Raw genomic sequence first — 22,393 nt, 5'->3', positions numbered from 1 at the left:
AGAACCGTAAGATTCACTTTTCTGGATAAAGCCTACAACTCCAGATAGTTTAGTCAAGCTCTTTAGAACCTATGAATGAAAATAATTAGATAATGACAGGTTATTATCTTTGTAGAACCCAAACTAACATTGGCATCATAATCCATTTATCTACCCCTCAGTGAGGATGCATATTCAACAATCTAAAGCTGTATGTAACCCAAGCAGCATGACTGAGCCTATCTGTGCAACAGTCCAAGCTAAAGCAACAGCTTGAGCTACATTCTCAGACTCATCTGGATCAAAACCCTGAACCCAAAACCTCTAAGCTAGCCAGCAGCCTGTTGGGTGGCGCATTTCTTAGTTTCCAGTTAGGAACAGAGTTGATAGAGGATTTTACACGGTTGCTGAAGATATAGCTGGAAGTTTTCCCCTTTGCTTCTTGTCACTCTTCTTCACTGGAATGACTGTTTTACGGCAGGTTTCACCACATGCTAGAGACTGCCAAGTATTCTCCCAGGGTTGGTCCCTACCCCAAGAAGCTCACAGTTATTCTGCCAGGCAACAATGAACTTGAGGGAAAAAATACTAAATACTAAATTATTTGTGTGAGTTCACTTGTGAATTGCACAGAAGGTGGGACCAGGTGTGGATATCCAGGAACACAGTCTGTTTATCTACAGTTCAGTTTAATGTAAACATGCAACTTGTCAACACACATCAGAAAGATGTGGCTGCTTAACTGGAACAATTGCCAGGGAACAGACTAACCCATTGCTCCTCTAGGATTAGAGGCAGCAGCAAAGAACAGACAGACTTTAAAAAAAAAAAATTTAACTGCACTATACCTGCTAAATACGTCATACTGATCAAAACAGAAAGTGGAGGAGACTTGTGTGGGTATTATTTTAGGTAAGAGGTAAAAATAATGGGATTTGTGCTGTCTTTTTGACCCTTTATGACCACGGTTTTCTAAGGACAGATAATTTTGTGATCTGCCACCATGGTTGTATCAGAAAGACCAGTCTGGCCATAATCTGCTGGAGTGTTCGATGGAGTATGCAGATATTGATTGGCTGCAGTGTCCAGGCAACTGAGATGTTACTGAAGACCACCTTCCTCAGGTCTTTGCAATGTTTGACTCAAAAGCAAACACATACAACATTCAAATAGCACTATGCAGTTTGAATAAACAATGTTTTTTTTCTTTCCAATTAATGTGGTCTCATTTGTGTGGTTGCTTTGATACTTTGACAAGCTTCTACAATAATCCATAGAGTCTTCCAAGAAAAAAAAAAAAAACAACCACAAAATCTAAAGCTGTAAGCAGATTTATACATAATGAAGAAACCAAAAAAGATAAACCCATTTTTACTTTGTAGTTCTACATTAAAGCTCTATGCTCTACTTACTAATAAAGCAATTCATTAAGTAAAGGTAATAGCTAATAGTGGAAATGATTGCTTAATTAGCGATGTTGTGTGATCAAGGATGGTTTGTGTCAATTAAGGAGATTCTGCTGGTCTCTCAGTTACTAATAATAGTAATTTTGAAAAGAAAACTTGTAAATTACAGATGGAAATCTAACGTGGAATTACAGTATTTATTTGTAATGATTAACTGTTTCTTTTATGAATTTTAAAGTCTTTGTTCTGTGGTTTTTTTCCAAGCAATACCTGAATAAATACTATGGGTGCCCAAAAGACAATTGCAATTTATTTGTCCTGAAAGATACTTTGAAGAAAATGCAGAAATTTTTTGGGCTGCCTGAAACAGGAGATTTGGATCAAAACACTATTGAGACAATGAAGAAGCCCCGCTGTGGTAACCCAGACGTAGCCAATTACAACTTCTTTCCAAGAAAGCCAAAATGGGAGAAGAATCATATAACATACAGGTACTGACAAATTGTAAAATTTCAGGAATAATCATCTAAAGATCAACTTTATGGTTCTAGTTGGGACTACAGAGATTTTGGGTTTATTCTTCGCTGTGTCGCAAGCATCCTGAGGGCACTAGAGCAGGAGTGTCTCACCTGCCCATCTGCTCCACAGGGATCGCAGAGGCCACGTAGAAGGACAAACTCCCCCGCACGCAGCAGTCATAAAAATGGAGGTCATCAAATAGATTTTAAAAGAAACCAATCATATTTCAGATATATACAGACATGATTTAAAGCAAACCTATTGCAATAGGTTTGGCACGTTTTAATTTCTTACTCTTACTCTGAAGAGTTAGAGAGCAATATAGCTCTTGTTGAAGTCAGTAATAAAAAAATCTCATTACCTTAGATGGTCCAGGAACAAACTTTTAGCATCAATGAGAACAAACAGCAGATTTGTCTTAGCTGCTCGACTCGGTCTGCTGCTTCCTCCCAAGTTATGACTGAAAGCATCCCTTGTCTGTGACTAGCCTAACAACCACAGAACAAACCCACGGCAGCTCTCACAGCCCCCTCTTGCTGATGTGCTGCTTCAGATTCTTCTTCATTCTCCTTAGGCACAAAGTAGTTTCCTTCACTATGCACAGCCCCAGCAGCAAAGAATTGGAAACTTGTCTTTACACGGAAGTTAGCTGGCCATAATAGAAGGCACCAAGAAGTCCAATGAAAATATAATAAGGAGAAAGCAATGCAGTTGAGTTTGTCCCTTTCTCATGTCAGGCCTATGGCTCTATCCTACACGCTTTTACCTCCTCTTTCCCCATGTATCCTAGTGCCAATGTAACCGACACACTGCTAAAGGATTAGCATTCGACTGGGATGAAACAATATACAGCTAACTACAAAGGTGAGGGAGAAGGGCTGCTTTTCCGTTGTTATTAAAGAGAAAAACAACCCACTCTTGAAACTTCCAGAATGTTATTGAGCTCTTTTTCTGGTGAATAAATCTTAAATATCGAGATGTGCTCGCATGTTCATGTCTAAAGTGACAGTATGACTTGCAAGCTAAGTAGTCTACAAAAAGGTAAATCCCAAATCTAACAGAGCAAAAGAAGACAAGGTGATGTCTTGCCAGCACCTCAGTGCTGACACAAAACCCTGAATATTTTGTGCCAGGCCCGCTGCCACGCAGGCTTTGCAGCCTTTGGCTACATAATTTTCTTCATGCTGCTGCATCAATTCCAAAGGAAAATAAATAGCAAGTGCCACATCTAAACAAATCTCTGAATGAAAGGAAAGTGTCCAGATCTCACGTGGAACAGTGTTACCTCTTAACTGGTTTCACTACTGAGTCTACTCAGCATTTTGATCAGTAAACAACAAATACTGGGAGGAGGTTTATGCGCCATTTAATTCTTCCTCTTACCTCTAAGGATTATAGGCTATACCCCGGATTTGGATCCTGAGACAGTAGATGATGCCTTTGCTCGAGCCTTTCAAGTCTGGAGTGATGTCACACCGCTGAGATTTAACCGAATAAACGATGGAGAAGCAGACATTATGATTAATTTTGGCCGATGGGGTATATTTTTCTATTTTTACATATGTTTTTGGTTCTGTTCTTTTCATTAATCCTTAGTATTGGAATGATCTACCCTCAGTAAGTAGTACCCGTGAGCCTTTCTGGCAAACCTTGTCCTAGTTTGCACTTGGCTTACACAGGCTAAGATCTAATTTCACTAAGATATTTTTTTTCTTTTTTATACATACGAGAGAGAGAAGTATTTATACAATATCCTTACACTATATTTATCTTTCTAAAAGAGAATCGCTAGAGGCAACATTTTATTTTTAAATTTACAATTCAGAAATAGAACTGGGAAATATTGGTACAGATCTTCAGATGATGTGAGCTGGCTTCCTGCCACAGAAGAGAATGGAATGCCATCGTACTGTTTATTTATAGCTCCATACTCAGTTCTCCTGTGATAGCGGTGGAGGTCCCGACATATTGGAGCTTAAAAATGGATTTGTGACTTTCAGTTTTGACTCTATAGCTGGTCTCTGTTCTTTAGCACAGCAGAATGCAGGCTTTCAATGCATTCTTTGGTCTTGAGGAATTTAAAAATATGGACCATAAGCTGAATTATGGTCTGAGTCCGGCTGATGGTGGGCAACGTGATTTCGCTGTACATGCTTTCTTCATTAATTTTGGTTTCCTCTGAAAGAATGTTTATAGCTTTTCAGTGGAAACCTGGGGCATTTAAACTTCTTACGGACAGACAGAATTTTTAATACTAATGAAGATACTTGTGCAGCCAATCACTTGGGAGGTAGACTTTGGAAGTGAAGCGAAGTGAACAGTTCAAAGAATAACTGAGCTCTTTGTAAAAGCCTCCATTTCAAGCTGGTTTTCTTTGCTTTAGCTACTGATGAGTTGACCTCAAAAGCTTCAGAGATTCTGTACAGAACTCAAAACTTCAGATCCTCATCCAGGCTGGCTTGGTTCGCAAAAAAGAAGTCTTACAAAAGCAGAAGTGTTTCAGCTGGTTTCAGTACTTGCTGGTTATAGTCAGCTCAGAAACAGCGGGAGAATAACTTCTTCCATATTCATTCATTGTTATCACTTTACTGCATGTCAGATTCAGAGGAGCTGGGACATCCACAAGGTTTTTCATTTTTAAGCCTTTTCTTAAGCAAAGGATCTACTTTGAAATAAATGAGAATAAAGCATCTAATATATGTCAAAATCTTCTTGACAACTGACACACTAGTCTACTGAAATGGATGAACTGGACTAGGATTAGGAGAGTGACAACAGCATGAAATTAGTATAACAGAGTAGAGAATCAGATCTGTGTATTTAGGGCTTCTGTTAAATGTGAAGACATCAGACCAAAAGGCCTGAAATGATGCAACTGGAGATGCTGGCAAGCTTTGATGCACAGGTCAGTGTGGTGGGAACGCGATGAATACCAGGGTTATGCCCTTGCCAGCCTGCCTTACCCACATGCGGTGTACTTCCAAGAAAAGCCTACAGTGTAATAACAGGAAAGCTACTTAACCTGCTGTTGCTCTGTGAGCCGCCTGAGTCTCGGAGTGGTTGATGTGGAGGAGGAATAGGCTCATTCACAGGACTCAGAGCACGGAATAAGAGCTAGCTTTCCAGAGGCTCACTACTGAGACACTCAGCTGATTTGTTTTCCTGCTTAAAGTAGTTGATATCCTGCACAGAGAAAAGAGCACAGCAGTCTGAGGCGCAGTAGAAAAGAGTAGCCTGTGAAAAGAAATCTCCCTTTACTTTCCAATCTCTGTGTTGGAGACTGATACGAATTATCTGAAAATACTTCTCATCTACAATGTTTATTTTACAGCTTCTACCAGTCTCCATTGAGAAACAGCAGTGTGTATGCAGCCATCCATCTAATGTACAATATTTTGCTGTTCTTCACTGTTTTTGATTCCTTTCCACCACAGTTATGAGATATGAAATAACATGCTGTGACAACTGCAGTACTGACACTTGATGTTCTATGTAAGAACTGGCTTCTTCTCTTCTGGTTCAGTCTTGCCAACACTACCCATACCAATGAACTCACTCACTAGCGTATTCTGCCGCTATCTCGGACGGGAAAGTACACACCATAATCATCATTCATGTACAGACTCTGACAGAGCTGGGGTCATTAGAAACTGCTCTTTTTTGTCTGTTTCCTCCTGCAGAACATGGTGATGGCTATCCATTTGATGGCAAAGACGGTCTCCTGGCTCATGCCTTTGCGCCGGGGCCAGGAATTGGAGGAGACTCCCATTTTGATGATGATGAACTGTGGACTCTTGGAGAGGGGCAAGGTACCAGACTTTTTAATGTTTCAGAACATATAGCCTGCTGGCTGTTACGTTTTAATGCTGTTTCAAGCACTGCACTAAACGTTTTCACTGACATGTCAATAAACATTAGGTGATGAAAATTAATTTATACAGTTTAAATTGTTGTCTACAAAATATTTATGTAATTTATAAATAAATGTTACCTATGATTTCTCTTTCTGTTCCTCTACTGTCACCCCTTCAAAACCTGAATTAATAATGAGCCTGATGCTGCACAGCCTTCATGGATTCTGAGAAAAGTACAAAGCCACTACTATGATTTTGTTCTCGAGGACTCAAATTACAACATCTTTAAGTTTCTTTGTAAGAGGCAGACTGGCCAGTGCTTTTCAGCTGACATACCCATTTTAACCTGACTTAAGCTATGGCTCCAGTTGTTAAAAATGCAACCATCCACCTGAATAAGGATTTCAATACTCACAATAGCTGTTAAAAACAAATGAAATATAAATGCCTCATGCTGATGACTGAAAAAAAATCAACATCAAACAGTGGATTAAGAACATCTCCAAGAATCTTTAACAGGCAGTTTGCCATACCCTGTAGAAGAAAACAACTAAAGTCCAGATAATATCACCTGAACTAGACAAACAAGTCCAAGTAGTAGTAGTTTGGAATCTCTTTTTTCCTTCTTGAAATTTGCCACAATCATATAGTGCTAATTATAATTCTTCTACTGTAAAATAATTTGGAAAACTTAGAATAAGAATGCAAACTCGTGTTTGCCTTTCATATCAAATTCTAGTTTTCTCAGCTGTCCTCCCATTTAAAAAAAAAAAAACAAAAAACAAAAAACTTTAAACCAAAATAGTCAGCTTCCTTCTGTTTGGCTTCTTAACTTAGCAGAAGCACTGACTGGTAGCTCTACTAACTGCACTGGATCCCTGTCTCAGACTAACAACAAACAGGAGGAAACTGGTTTCCATATTAGTGGAAATACTGAGCAAGCATCCAGTTAGTTACTGCCATTAAAAGACATGCTATGGATGAGTGAATTATCTATACATTAACATACATTACAGCATCAGTACTGTAGTCTTAGGACTACATGTGACAAACTGAAATAAAACCCAGGATCTGGGTGTGTCTGTGTTACCACCCTATCCCCCAGTGCCACAGCAGACATCATTCAAGTGGAACTCAAAATACCGAAGTGGTTTACGGGGCACGAGGCATGTTCAGCTCATGCTCAACTGCTGCCTGGAACCTTTCAAACTATACTGAACATTTTAGACACCAAATTACCAAAGAAACTAAATTACTAAATGTAGTAACATGTTTATAAGTTTGCATTGCCATAGTAACGACTACATATATATTTTTCTGGGCTGATTCTAAGGACTGTTCATTCTAACACTTCACCATGAGTAATATCCATGTAATTCTTTCAAAATTACCAGTTATTATTTCAGCTATGATCATCTTGCCCATAAAGAGACCAACAGTATATTGAATTCCAAAGTGGAAATTCAGACTGCATTTCTATACCAATGTCCTCCAGGAAAAGATGTCCAGAAACTGTATTATTTATATCAGTTGGTGACTAATTTCACCACTGCATTTGTTCTCTTTATAGTGGTTAGAGTGAAGTATGGAAATGCAGATGGTGAATACTGCAAATTTCCCTTCTGGTTCAATGGCAAGGAATACAACAGCTGCACAGACGCAGGACGCAGCGATGGATTCCTCTGGTGTTCCACAACCAAAGACTTTGATGCAGATGGCAAATATGGCTTTTGTCCCCACGAGTGTAAGTAGGTCCTTGTTTGTACTGTTTTTTTCCTGGTAGGCCATTCCCTACTTATTTTGCCCATCCACTTCTCCTTGTAGTTTTTCCACTTCCTTTCCGGCAGATTTAGATTTACTGCTCTTTAATCAGTATCCAAGCAGACAAAACTCCCTAAAGGCTCCCTTGGTGTAGGAGAGTTTGTAACTGATGATGACCCAGGCCAGGGCATTTCTCTAAAAACAAGGACATATGGAAGACATGGCTGAAGCAATGTCAGCCCCATGTATACATCAAAGACACTACAGGTTCAGTTTCATGATCCAGGAAAGACAACCACCTTTCAGAGTAAGGATAGGGCCAAATTTGGAGATGGAGCACGCAAAATGACAGAAATCTCCACCTAAATTGCAGGCCATTTTACTAACAATTCCAACTGCATCCCCTTCAAGAACAGTAACTCACAAAAACTAGCAGTTAAGGATGAAACCCACTGAGCCAAACCTCTGTAACTTTGCATATGATTTTGACCAACTGGTGGCCCAGGTCCTCTGAGTCTGGGAGCTCTTTTAGTGCAACATGACACTATTATCGTCACAAATCACCCTTTAAATGACCTCATACTGCTTTTCAAAATAAAAAATGATTTAATGTCAAGTGAGTATCTGTGCTGGTACAGGTATTTATATGTTGGTACATTGCAAATTGCTAACTGGGAGAGCGCTCACATTTTTAGAATTCAGGTTTTTATTTTTAATGCAGGTCTTAGGATTCTTACTTTTAAAGCAGTTCCAACTGCTCACTTTAGATACAGGAATGACACTGTAATTCAGAAGTCATAACTCTGTATCAGTGTACAAAGCTGTTAGAGGGTCTAGGAAAGCTAAAATCTTACTTAATTTCTAATTTTTGGGGATGTGAACAGAATCCTGTTTCACAAGCAATTTATTTCATATTTGGAAACACTCATTTACAGATTAGACAATGTGTATAATGTTTTCATGTATCTGTAACTTTTTAACAATATACACAATGTGATTATTGTCTTTGAAATGAAATTATGGCAATATGTTTTCTGTTAAACATCAGGAACAACGTATTTATATGCTTGAAAATCTTGGTGAGTCTACTGGATATAAGATTTCAGACAATTTATTATTATATGAGTGTTAATTTGATCTTCTGTATATCATACAGCAGGAAACCTTTAGAGAAGCAATTCAGTATAATTGGCTGTAGCATACTGTGCTAATTTATCAGCAGTGAGAAGAGCAGAGAAGGTAAGGGGCTTTTAGCCGCTCGTTCCATCTCCCGTTCGCCAGCTCCAGTGCTGGCACCCATAGCCACCGACATTCTCAGTACTGTAGTTTCCACATTCACTTTTCTCCCTTTGTACGTAACCGACTGCAATAAGCTTTTGGCAGAAAGGAGTGTTCCATCACTCTTGTTACCTTATGTCCTGAGCAATGGACTCACAGCGTCACTAAAACTCTGGCCGGCTACTGCTGTGTCATAACAAATAAAAATGGAGTTATGAAAGAGAACAAACCAGAAAATAATAGAGCTTTTGTTGAACTCATGCTAATCCTGCTTGGAACGACAGTACTAAATTTATTTATAATATTATGGCTACAAGTAGCCAGTTCAAGGAAAGAGAATGCAGATCACTGAAAGAAAATTAGTGGTGCTTAAGATGCAAAGTTAACAAAACAAGGCATGGTCAGGGTTTTGCCAAACCAAGAATTCACATGTCTGACATGTCCCAGGCAAGCCTCAACAAGTACTGCAAACACACATTATGTGCCTTAATATGTGTGTCAGTTAAGTACATAGAATTTTTCAAAAGATCACAGGTATGTGTACGTAGATAAAGTTCAGATAACCTGTCTTCAAAATGTCTCTGGTATCCTATCGTAGCCAAACACTAAATGGATTCCTGCTTAACAAGTTTTGGGGATTTCTCAAGCTCATTTGCAATATCATACAGTTTCCAATATAAAATTACAAATTTTCAGCATCAGTTTTGCAAAGATAATCTGTTTTAGGACATATCAGTCTCCTAGCCGTAATGTCACAAAAAAAAAAAATTCTTTAATTTCCAAAACCCTAATTGCCCATTATAGATCACATCTAGAACTGGGAGCTACCATGGTGACAGCTATTTATACGACTATAGGGGATGAACAAGCAAGAGTGTGAACTTGTAACAAACTTCAGTTAATAAAAAAATGTCTTGTTAGCTACACGACTTTCAGAACTAGCTTCTTTAGCCTAACATTTATGCCAGAAGATTATATGCATGCACATGCACATACCCACATAATCATTTTTTCCTAAAACTGTGCCATCTCCTTCATTCCCCACCTTTCCCCAAATCTTTTCTCCTTCAGGTTAATCCTTCCAACTGGAAAAGAGCAAAATTGGGTTTATTTCTTTCACACACTCCAAATGCTCAGATATAGTCAGAACGAAGCCCAGATGATAAGTAGCTGGACAAATCAAGATCCACATACCCTGACTGATACCTTTGTAAAATCCCAAAGTCACGTAAGACCAAAAATGTAAGCAGTGAAGCACTCTCGGGGAGAGTTGATTCTGGAGGTTGATGTTCCTGGAAATGCTTGTGTCAAGGTTTCTGAAACGGAACAGAAGGGTTCCAGTCTTTTGTTTCTGATGTAATTGTTTTGCAAGATCCTTGAACAGTTATGCACAGATGTTTCTTATTAAATTCAGAGCAGCATTGTTCACGCATTATTCCAAGACACCATTTGCTAAAACCCAACTAATACATTGAGATAGGGGAGAATTCACATTACAGAGTCTGCGCTGGGGCTGACATTCCCAGTTGTCAGTGTTTGTTTCTTTCCCATTTAATTCACTGAAGTTAGTTTCAATTCTTCTCATTATAGAGCCATGCTGCATATTTGGAAACATTTTTGAAGCTATGGTACTGCACCAGGCTTTCCTAAAGCTAATCCCAGATCTGTATCCTAATTTTGTAGACTGATTCAACTATCATTTGTCAAAGCAGAAGAAGGGAAAGCAGAAAGTTATCTACCTCCTACATTAACCTTACGCGAGTGTGCTGAACCTCTCCTTTGCCAGATGGGATCAAGAGATCCTGAATTTCTCTCTTTACCAAACTCCACTGACACTATAGAGAGTTTAGCCTCCATATTTTGGTCCTCTGATATGTAACACTGCTGAGATCTGTACTCTGCCTGTACCTCCCTCAGGCTGGTCACAGTTCTCGTAGGCTGCTGCTCGACTGCTTTCCCAGGCAGAACCCTCATGAAGCTGCAGCTACCTCCACCTTGGATCTGTGCCACAGGGGTTCAGCAGCCTTCCAGCCTGAGGGTTCCTTATAGAACAACTGGCTGATTTTTCTGGGAAGAGCTAACAGTGCAGTACAGCTCACAGATCAGTACTGTCAGCGTATCTTTACTGATTTTTAAATCGTTGAGCTTACCATGGTGCAGGAGAAAAGTCAGGCCCTTTAAGATCCCCTTACAAGTAAACAAAGCTTTTGTTTTGTTTGGGTTTTTTTTTGGGGGGGGGAACTGCCCTAGTCTCTCTCTAACTTTCATTTACACTAAAGCAAAGAATTCTCTACTTAAGACAGAGGGAGGGGAAGGATTTGAAAACTTAATAAATTGCTGTTATTACTATCACATGATGTTACCTCAAGCAAAATGAAAAAATGCATTTTGACTGTGACTCAGAAAGACTCCATGCAAAGCAGTAAGAGATGGACTTTCCATAAGGTTTTTGCAACTTAGCCACATTTAAACCAATAAAAAAAGGCTATTACAATACAGAGTTTGCCAGATCTAGAGCTGGAAGCAGCTCATGTGGTAAATGAGTCATCTAAACAACTCAGTTTAATTTTGCCTTCCAGTTCTATAATTTCTTTATAAAAAAAACAAAGTCTTTCTCCAATCACAATAGCCCCAGTCCTAGTTAATACACGTTTACTAACTTATTACAGCATCTGAGACAAATACAAACGTTTGCAGCTTGCTCTTTGGAGAGACACAGTGTGTACTGCAGTTACCTTGACAAGCACCTTTTGCATAGAGATAAGACCTCTGTGTGGCTCCTGCCATGTCCAGGATGCAGAAGGATGCAGATGAGAGCTCAGCCAGATGAGAAGTTCAGTGAACTCACACATGTGAGCCAGGCCTACAAAGCTCAAGTCCTCTCCTTAGTGGGACTGGAACTTCAGTGACTTACTGGTTCATGCCCCTGATACCGTAGCCAATTACCGATTTAAATGGAAAAGGCAAAATGAATCATCTGCGTCACAAGATCTCATTGTTCCAATCACCCTTCATCTAGAAAAGGTCTTGAGTTTTTTACTATGCTAAAAAGTGAAGCACAGTCATAAGCAATGTCTCTTCCCATCGATGTATGAGACTAAGCAAAGGCAAGATCCTTCAAATCCTACACAAAGATGCTGAGGCTACAATGGCTTTTTGGTTATCAAAAATCACAAAAGCAAAGTTAGAGATAACCTGCCAAACCCTCCCACGTACATGTTTGGGTTTTAGCTTTAGCTTTAAATGGTGGGAAGGAGAGAGAGAAAGGTGTCCCCTTGGGCACCTTAAAAAAGGCCAAATCATGCATAATTTACACTGGGAATTCAAACAGACATGTTCCATTCTGAGGCGCTGTTCTTAAATCTCAAGAGGAATCAGTGCGTGGCTGCATGAAGGATTTTTTGTCTCTGTTCAGTGCAACGCCTGGCCCAGTTTGTTGCCCTCATGGTTTCCTCTCACCAGCACATGGTACTCACAGACACTGTCCTACTATCGAGAATTCGCATGGATGGAGCAGCCAAGAGAACACACAGGCAGATCCACAAGATATCAAATGCTCTGAGCCACGAGTATTTTCATGTAATTCAATTTGGACATACATTTTTTTAAACATCAGCATGGGAGATTTTTATCTGCTTCCCCTAGATATTCCAGAAAGTTTACCAAAGATCCTAAAATCTATTTACTAAAACAGATCCCACAATTCTTGACTCAGTTTAATCTGTACTCCTTCATCCACGAGGGAGATTTCCGTTTCTCAGTTCATTTATAAAGATCAGTCGATCACTCCTTGCTATACACTTGTGAGATTGTAACATCCCTTATCTATCTTGCCAAAGCATTTCATTGTTGGTGTAAAATAGAGGTTCTAGGTGGGAACTGCACCACACACAACGGCTGTCTAATCTCTGTCAAGACCACCGCACGTTTCCATAGGCACACTGTGATTCCTTGCTGACGTTGAGCATCGCGGATTGACACTTTTCTCTTTCGTTCTCCCTACAGCACTTTTTACGATGGGCGGCAACGGCGACGGGCAGCCATGCAAGTTTCCCTTTAAATTTCAAGGCCAATCCTACGACCAGTGCACAACAGAAGGCAGGACAGACGGATACCGATGGTGTGGAACCACTGAAGACTATGATAGAGATAAGAAATACGGATTCTGTCCAGAGACTGGTATGAGGAATGTTGCTTGCATAATATAGTTTAATTTATCATTGTTTTAAGTAACAAAATCTCCTTTTTGACACGTTCACCAGAGCACACAAAAGTCGATGAGTTGGGCGCCATTTCAGCAAAGGCAGCCAAGGAAGTAACTAGAACACAAACGATCTAGGTAAAGGACACAGTGTGTCATAGCACACCAGGTTTGTCAGGGATACACAAATGTCATTGAACCTTAGGACTAAATGTCTACCACTGCAGGATAATTACAAGTAGATTACAACTTGTTAATGGCTCTGGAAGAGAAGTCTCATGTGACGGAGGAAAGCATGAATAATATTTTAGCTTAATACTTGCCATTTACACTTGAAAAAAGAAATCCTGATTAGTATGTTAAGCTTGGGTTAATAGATCTTTTCAGCAGTTCAAAAGACCTAAGTAAAATGGTTTAGCCAAGAAAATAGATTTCTACTTTCTTCACAATGTTTTATACTTTTTAACTTGAGTTTCATTACATAAAGGAACAAAAATTAATTTATAGCCTTGTATAGCTTGGCAGGTGTTCAATTTTAGGATACAGACTAGAGCCATAAGAATTTAGACTGTGCAAGTTAGCTATGGCAGTACTAAAGTCTCGGGCTTGGAACAAACCCAAGGGGAAGCTACATTCACCCTGTTAGAGGTGTCCTGTTAGGGACACAACCAGCTTTGCCTCTGTGTTGCTCTCCTGCAGCTTCCCAGAAAACAGACCACAATTTGAAAGGAACTGTAATTGCCAGGCAGCAATGTAAATGAATTTAAATGAGTTTTATATTCTTTCCATATTCTGTTCATATGATCACATGATGCCTACTTTAAACTGTAATTTTAAAGTTAGTTACACCCTCTTCCCTCTGTCCTGGCTGTGTCCCCTCCCAGCTTCTTGTGCGCCCCCAGCTTACTCGCTGGTGGGGGTGGTGAGGAGCAGAAGAGGCCTTGGCACTATGTAAGCACAGCTCAGCAGGAACAGAAACATCCCTGAGTTATCGACAGTTTCCAGCACAAATCCAAAACACAGCCCCATAATAGCTACTATCAAGAAAACTAACTCTAGCCCAGCCAAAATCAGCACACGCACCTTCGACTTATTTGAGACATGCTTTAAAAAATCACCAGGAAAGACCATCAAAAGATACTTGAGATGCAATCACCTTCCACAAAACACTGTTAACTGCTTCTTAAGAGCTGTGAACGTGAGTCTGGGCTCATTCTCACTCCCACCAAAACAATTGGCAAGTTCATCAGTCTAGACTTCTTCCTTTTCTTCTGTCAGACAGTTTCTTTTTCAAATACTACTTTGAATCTTACTCCTTACGTTCTTAAGAGGATTGCAGTTTTTCTGCTTGCTTTCTGTTCTTAACATGTAGCTTAGGAGAAGATGCATCAGCTTAATCTCACAAAAGGGATTCCCTTCTCAGTGTGTTCTCCTTTTCCACAGCCATGTCAACAGTCGGTGGAAATTCAGAGGGAGCCCCTTGTGTATTCCCGTTCATCTTCCTTGGGAACAAATACGAGTCCTGCACGAGCGCAGGTCGCAACGACGGCAAGCTGTGGTGCGCTTCTACCAGCAGCTATGACGATGACCGCAAGTGGGGCTTCTGTCCAGATCAAGGTAACACCCTTTGTCAGAGCAATACAACGGTAACAGCATATTTGACAACACCGATGACATCACACCGACGAGGATTTCATTCTCATGCTTACCAGACTCCTGTCTGGTTACAGTATTTCTCCCCAGCCCGAAATCTGGGCAAAACCCCTACATTTAAATGGGAGACTATTGTTAAAGAGTCAGTCGCAGAATTCATCTGCCTGAAACAGTCACATTTTCTAAAATTGTAACAATGAAGTATCTTTCCAAAATACAAAACCAACCAACCAAACAAACAAATAATTAAATAAATAAATACTTTTTTTTTTCTCATCACCAGTTTTTCCTTCCAAGGCTCAAAGCCACAAGTACTATAGTATTTCACTAGTATCTAATAATTATATCCTGATATTGGCCAAATTATCAACAAAAAGCTAAATGTAAAAAATTAATAAATTTGTGACTGACATTGCTGAAGATAAAAAACACGTTTAAAAAATGAGAGAGACAGTATAAAGTTGGTATGGTAAATATCAGTATTTTACATTATTTTGGTTAATCTTTGTCTTTATTTGTAACATCGATAAAATCAAATATAGCAAAAGGCTTTTTACACATTTACAAATAAATGCTAGATTCAGGTTTTTCTTTTAGAAGGGAAATAACTGCTAAATTTCGGAGACACTTTGGGCATAATTGATAAAATGTCATTCTATGCGAAAAGATTTTTTTTAATCTAACAATATTTGGCACAATAGTACTGATTCACGCTCTGTTCACAGACACAAGATACACACCTGTTTATCACTTGCAAGCCATTTCATGATGAAAAGTCAGATTTGAGGTCTAGATTGCAAATTTAATTCTTCTGTGCTTAAAAAAAGATGTCTGATTTTATTTGCTACACTTCCTTTTTTCATGGAAGTATTAAAAACTGTGGTCAAAGTCACTTGCACGTGAGACAGCAGCAAACAGCCACAGAGGCGGTTTTAGAAACTCTCTAACATTCAGCATTGGAGGCTGTAAATACTAATTATGGTATTTATTACTGGGAGATTTTTGATGAGTAGCCTAAGGAAAATAAAATTATAAGACTATGACTAACCTGCGTGGTACACTTCTATTTAGATGCAAGCAGCTAATGCTATTTTGCTGTGTTATTTAGGATACAGTCTCTTCTTGGTTGCTGCTCATGAATTTGGCCATGCCATGGGATTAGAGCACTCTGAGGATCCAGGAGCTCTTATGGCCCCTATCTACACCTACACCAAGAATTTTCGGCTTTCTCAGGATGACATTAAAGGGATCCAGGAGCTATACGGTAAAGTCCTCCCTCGTCAGCAGAACTCATCAGAAAAGCATGTAGCACAGGCTGAAATTTAAGACTCAGGGCTTGCAGTAAATTACATACTGCACAATACCACCAATGCCAGAAACATCCTCTGTTCCTTTCTCCCTGCTTTCTTCATCTTATTACCAGGGCTCCTACTTCAATCAAATATACCAATTTAAGGACAAGGGGTCACTAAATTTACTGAACTAACAGGAGCCCCAAAACTCCCACAACCAAACCTTTAGATTCAAAACTCAAATTTTGAATGCCTTTACTGGGACAACAAAATGTAGTGCTTTTCTCTAGCCTGAAATACCTGATATGGGTGGGTTTGGGTGTTATTGCCTACAACACTCTGAGCTTCCCAGATTGCAACTCCCTGTAAGAAAGGCAGGACGTTGCTTCCTGTTCCAGTTTGGAAACAGTTCACATTGCCTTCCCACAACAATTCCAGCTGTACCATCACAATGACATTTGCAGAGTGTGTGGGAGCTCATACTTTCATGTAAATGTGTTTAGCAAGCTCCCGGAGAAAATGTAGATTAAGTATTTTTATGTTGGTACATCTTTAAAATTTATTTTCTCCACAGATATGCTTAGTAAAATGCATCAGTATTACTACAATTAAAGTTTCTTTCACGTATATATTTTCTATCTTGTAGAGGCACAAGTATAGTACAGCTAATTAAGCAGTTGAAGAAAACCTATACTATTTCTCTTTCTGTGCTTTTCACTTTTCTACTGAGATATCTTCCCAATTGTGACTATATTCTACAGTATTCAACACCTTAGAAAATTATAATAAGAATATACCAAAATGATTACCTCATGAGACACCTTTTTATCAGAAATCTGATTTGAATCTTCATTTTTCCCTTGTTCTTAGCTGCTTTAATTAAGACTGGGAATTGAGACATGGGCAAGGTTAAGTGAATTTGCTAAGCTCTCATGGCATATCTTCGATAGAGTTCAGAATTTAACCCAGTTCTCTCAAGGCAGGCAAAACCTGAGACAAAACTATATTTCTTACCTCTTTATAACTGACATAACCCTTTACAAACTGGTTTCTATATAAAACAGGCATTCAAAAAAACCCTGTGTTTTCTTCCATTATTAATATCCCAGATCAGCTACACTCCACTTTGCATCATACAGCAAATCAATCTGATGTCTAATAAAAAAGGTAAATGCCTCCTAAGGCAACACAGCAGCAGCCAAACAGTGAAATAAAATAAAATAAAATAAAATAAAATAAAATAAAATAAAATAAACCAGATGGCAAAGTACATGTTCTGAAGAGCACATTTTGATTATTGATGAGGGCAGAAAGATCACACAAATGGCTCAAAATGCATCTTTGTAACTTGCAAAATATTGGCACTTGGAAGTAAGAGGAGAAATCCACTTTGACACCTCTTTCAGTGGAGTTGCAGATAATTCTGAATGGAAGGACTTTGAAATGCATTTCTCTTCTTTGCAGAACCCAGTAAAATAAAAATTGTAATGTTAACATCTGAACTTAGGACAGTCACTTCTGATTATTTTTCCAGTTAAACAGGCATCTCAACACGGATAGACACTCACACAGTCAGTGTCTTGAATGGAGGCACACAGCAGACCAAGGCAGGACTGGAAGCTAAGGCCTTCTCACCTGTACTCGACCACCCTCCTTCAGAAAAGATTTTAAGTCTTCTCTCCTTCCAGCACTGCCTCCAAATGATCCCCCTCTAGAAACGATGGTAGTTCCTGTTCTCTAGGCAAGCTATGCAGCACTGTGCTCCAGAGTAACAGAATCTCTCGGTTCATCGTTACAGAAGTATCGCCCGATGTCGAACCTGGACCAGGGCCAGGACCCGGGCCAGGACCACGTCCAACCCTCGGACCCGTCACTCCAGAGCTCTGCAAGCACGACATTGTATTTGATGGAGTTGCACAAATTAGAGGAGAAACGTTTTTCTTCAAAGATAGGTAAGTGAGATAAATTTCTTACCAATGAGGCTTCAAGAGGAGGAATCTGTCAAATCTATTCATCAAAATCTAGAAATTTATTATCAGGCACAATCTGCCCTTTCTTTTGTGTGTTCAGAGACAGCAACGTATGCTAATCAACTCCTAAGGGAAGAGATGGCAAATTCCAGTTTTATGGTTAAATAATAGAGCCTTCTTTGCCACAAGGGTACACTGCTGGCTTGTGATCAACTTGATTTCCACCAGGACCCATAGGTCCTTTTTCACAAAGCTTCTTTCCAGTCTGTTGGTCCCCAGTATGTATTGGTGTTTGGGGTTGTTTCTCCCCAGGTGCAGGACCTTGAACTGGCCTTTGCTAAACTGCATGAGGTTCCTGCCATCCCACTTCCCCAGGGGTCCACGTCCCTCTGGACAGCAGAACAACCCTTTGGTGTATCAGTCACTCCTCCCAATTGTGGGTCATCAGCAAACTTGTAGAGGGTGCATTCTGCCCCTTCCATCCAGATCATTACTGAAGATGCTAAACACTCTTCAGCCAGTTCTGATGCTTGGGGTACATCACTAGTTACTGGCCTCCAGCTAGACATCATCCTACTGACCATCCCCTCTAGGCCCAGCCACTCAGCTAATTTTCAGTCCACCTTGCTATCTGCTTACCTCATCCATACTTCAAAAGCATGTCTATGAGAATCTTATTGGAAACAGGGTCAAAAACCTTTCTGATCTGCTCTGCCCTCATCTATCGAGCCAGTCATTTCATCATACAAGGTTATTGGGTTGGTTAAGCATGACCTCCCATTTGAGAGTCCATGCTGACTACTCCCAATCACCTTCCTGTCCAAATGATTGTAATTAGAGATAGGTGAGATGATTATGCCATAAATTCACCTTTTCTTTGAGCTACTCTCAAACTTCTTTGACAGCCTGGAATTTTCAACTTCAGTCATTATTTTAGGCAGTTTTGTGATGGTTTTTAATTTCTGGTTTCTGCCCTACGCTGGAATTGTGCATGCCAAGATGCTATGACAACGACTGGGCTGGTGGTAGTTCTAGCTAAAATCAGGACAAGGAAATGCCACAAAGCTCACAAAAAAGCCTGTTCTCATGATATTTTCTGCCCAAATTTACAGATTGAAGAGCAAAAATTAACCCTGGTGTCAGCCCTGTTGGCTTCTGTGGAGTCACACAAGGGTTGCTCAAAAGGGTGAAGTAGCTGGGAGACACATCCAAACTTCTAAATGCTTATGCAAACCAGATATGACCCCCAAAATCTTTAGAGATTTACTCATCTGTAATGTTAATCACAAAATTAGCAATGCAAGAGATGCATTAGCCAGTCTATTGCCTGCCAAAGGATTCATTCCCTATAAAATATTTCCGGATGCCGGACTTTGTAGCAAAACCTACAAGGACTAATTCAGCAATGGAAATCCCGTCATTTTCAGTGGAGTAGAGCTCTGGAAGGATGAATCCTTCCTGATTTCATTTCATATAGTTTACACTCTGGGGAAAGCTGCAAATCTGATTGCAGGAAAATTTCCAATCTCAACTTCTATAAACACTCCTAAAAAAAAGTAGTTCATCCAAAGCTAGTGGTAGAAGAAGCATTTGAGAGTATTCCCATGGAGACACTGTTTTAGCCAATCTTCAGTTTTAGCATAACTTTCATTATGATTGACTGGTCCAAAGAGGATCTGTGTTCCTTTCCCATGTTCATAAAGATACAATCATGGAAATCTGTGAGGAAAGTCTTGTCCCTGAGTGGTTTAATCCAGGTTGAGTCCAAAATCATTAAATAACAGTATTATGTCACTCACGGCTGCTGTAATAACACATCACGGACACTGGTGATTGGGATAGGCTCCATGTGTGCAAGGCCTCCAAGACAGAAGACACAAAGGCATTTTTGATGCAAAAGCAGAAACATTCCTGATAAAATGAGGTGGCTGCACAGCTGCAGCTCCCACTGTCTTTGCCAGGGCCTGTATTACCCAGCTGCTCAGCAATGAAGAGCAGCTCCTAAGGAGTATGGGACTTGGCAGCACCATGGTGAGAGACACGAAAGCTCCTTTTTCCCTGCCATAAATCAATGCCCAATTTGAAACCATGTATCCTCAGTTACCCTGAACAGTCTGCTAAAGCCACTGAAGATCTGGGCCCATGCACGTTCACTGCACATGCCTAAATCACTGTCTCCTATCATATAGAAACATACACAAGCATCTGAAGCTGATTACAACTCACCTGTTCATTGCTCCTTGCCAGATGTCAGCTGAAATTTAAAAGGAAGCAGGAACCAACAGACAAGGTCCCTCTCACAAAACAGTAATTTAATAGTTATTTTATATCTCCTGCTGGTGTAAATTCCAGCCACCTCCTCCAGACTTACATTTTCAGCTAGAAGATATGAAGGATTTATTACTATACTGCACAGTTTAACTCTACTCACCAGCTTTTCATAACAAAAAATCATGGTTAACTGGGTAATTTTACAGGCTATGGTATACAGTAATTCCTTCAGTACATTTCCTTCTAGTTCCAATCTGTGCGATACCCAGAATAATGGTGCTTTGGCTTTGAAGTTTGATTTTATCTTTCTCACAGGCTTTGTGGTCCAGCAATGCATAAATGGGATTTAAAACTTCTGGTTATAAGAACAGGATGTTCCCCATTTCTATAACAGCTGCTAGGGCAGCTAGGGGCAAAAAGGGTTCCTTCAACACACCTGTGGGGACACCTGTGATACCCTTTGTACTACTCCTCTTGTCCCAGTCAGCAGCAGGCTAAGATTCCTTACAATCCAGTGATCCCTAACGGAAAGAAATGGCCCTTTCTTGGTCATGAAACGGCCCCACATTGCCTCACAGAAAGCCAGCGCCAGATCCTTCCACCAACAAGCTGCCCAGAGCTGGCCCCACCACCCTGGCCTAACTAGTTTGCCAAAACCAGTGCTTACTTTTGCTACCATAGTCATCAGAGAGCTAAAGTATTCACTCAGTGCCTTCAGAAGGGAAAACATACTCTCACGTGAGTAAAAAACCTCTCAAGTTCCACAGTATCCACAGCATCCTGATCCTCTTTTGCTCACTTGTCGGCCGTGGTTTTCAGTCAGACCTCCACCTTGATTCTGCTGTTGTAAATCAGTAATTGTGCGAGGCTTGATCCGACAAGGAACAATTTTAAATCTATTCCTCAATCAGCAAAGCGATTCAGTATTCCATATAATCCCAACAAAACAGGAGTATTTTGCATTCAGATACAGTTGGTCAAAGAACTATGCAAATACCAAACCAATCTGTTCAAACTGACTCATGCTTTATCTAACAGACACAAAGCAGACAATTGCTGAATTGTTTCGCTCTGGAATGGCTTTGCCTGTCGGTCTTGCAGCTTTCCAAATATCAGGCAAGCAGCATTATGTCTCACTTTTGGAATTCAAAAAACAAACGTCTATCATGTGCCGTGTGACTTTTATGATTCATGAAAATGACCATAGCATCCAACTGTCATATTACACAGGAAAAAGGAGTAAACAGCAAAAAGGAGGTCAGATCAGATTAATTCTTTCAAAAGTGTATTTTTCCCTTCCCCCTCAAACCAAGGAAATAAAAGGGAATTACTGCAGGTACTGTTGGCCACAGAGAATAGTTGGGCTTTTCCACTGGGCACAGAATCCTTCAAGCAACCAGAGTGCTCGAGTACAGCATTTACACAGATGTTTTTGTTCTGAAAAAGAACAAAAATTCAAGCTTCTGAAGTTTAGTAAGACAGTAAAAAAGACCCACTGATTTGGTCCCTTTCCATAACTGCATGTAGTAATAACAACAATGGCAAATCTTGATTATGTTAAAATAAAATGTAAAATACTTACTGTAACAAAGTAACAAATCTGTCTATAAACATCATATAAAAATTTAACCTGAACAAGTTAACATATTTTAACATGTTCAAAGTGAAATGAGATAGTCAAATAAATAATTTCACCATTTCCTCAATAAGATGAGTAGAAACAAAAATACCTCCTACTCAATTCAAAAATAAAAGAAAATTCAGCTTTGACAAAGTTTCCCTTTCCACGAGAAAATCTCACCATTTTAACAAGTCCCTTGAAACGTGTGCTGTAATAAAAACCTGGTGTTAAGTCTCTGTTGGCTCTGAAAAGTTTGGAATTCATGCAGATAGTAATTATTAGTGCTGACTCAGCCATAAATCAGACCCAAATTTGATTGAGAATTCTGTAACTTGCATTTTTAAAAGGAGTTACTTTTATGAATGCAGTGTTAGAAAGATTTGTTGTATGGATTTCCATTTCATATCATATTGGATCTGCTTTTCTGTCTGAAAAGAGATGCATGCAACAAACGTTATTATCTTTTACAGCATTTAATATGTGTTTAAACACTGTCAAAAGCAAGAGTAATTAGCTAAATGCCTTATTTCTTGCCTCTCTTAAAATGAAAATTATCATGAGTTATGCTCAGAGATATTTTTGTACATG

At 39.6% G+C, this 22,393-nt stretch overlaps 1 protein-coding gene across 1 annotated transcript in view; it reads left to right on the top strand.

Moving 5' to 3' along the window:
• MMP2 (matrix metallopeptidase 2) overlaps positions 1 to 22,393 on the top strand; it is a 33,594-nt gene that overhangs the window by 2,830 nt on the left and 8,371 nt on the right. The window contains exons 2-9 of the mRNA XM_009977472.2: positions 1,650 to 1,876; positions 3,295 to 3,443; positions 5,585 to 5,713; positions 7,329 to 7,502; positions 12,803 to 12,976; positions 14,442 to 14,615; positions 15,760 to 15,915; positions 17,742 to 17,895. Of these exons, the coding sequence (XP_009975774.1) occupies positions 1,650 to 1,876; positions 3,295 to 3,443; positions 5,585 to 5,713; positions 7,329 to 7,502; positions 12,803 to 12,976; positions 14,442 to 14,615; positions 15,760 to 15,915; positions 17,742 to 17,895 (1,337 nt within the window). The remainder of the gene's footprint in view (positions 1 to 1,649; positions 1,877 to 3,294; positions 3,444 to 5,584; positions 5,714 to 7,328; positions 7,503 to 12,802; positions 12,977 to 14,441; positions 14,616 to 15,759; positions 15,916 to 17,741; positions 17,896 to 22,393) is intronic.

This window comes from Tauraco erythrolophus, chromosome 15, assembly GCF_009769465.1.
Source record: "Tauraco erythrolophus isolate bTauEry1 chromosome 15, bTauEry1.pri, whole genome shotgun sequence".
NCBI lineage: Eukaryota > Metazoa > Chordata > Aves > Musophagiformes > Musophagidae > Tauraco > Tauraco erythrolophus.
Note: the sequence above shows the minus strand (reverse complement) of the source record. Positions and strands in the feature narration are given on the sequence as shown.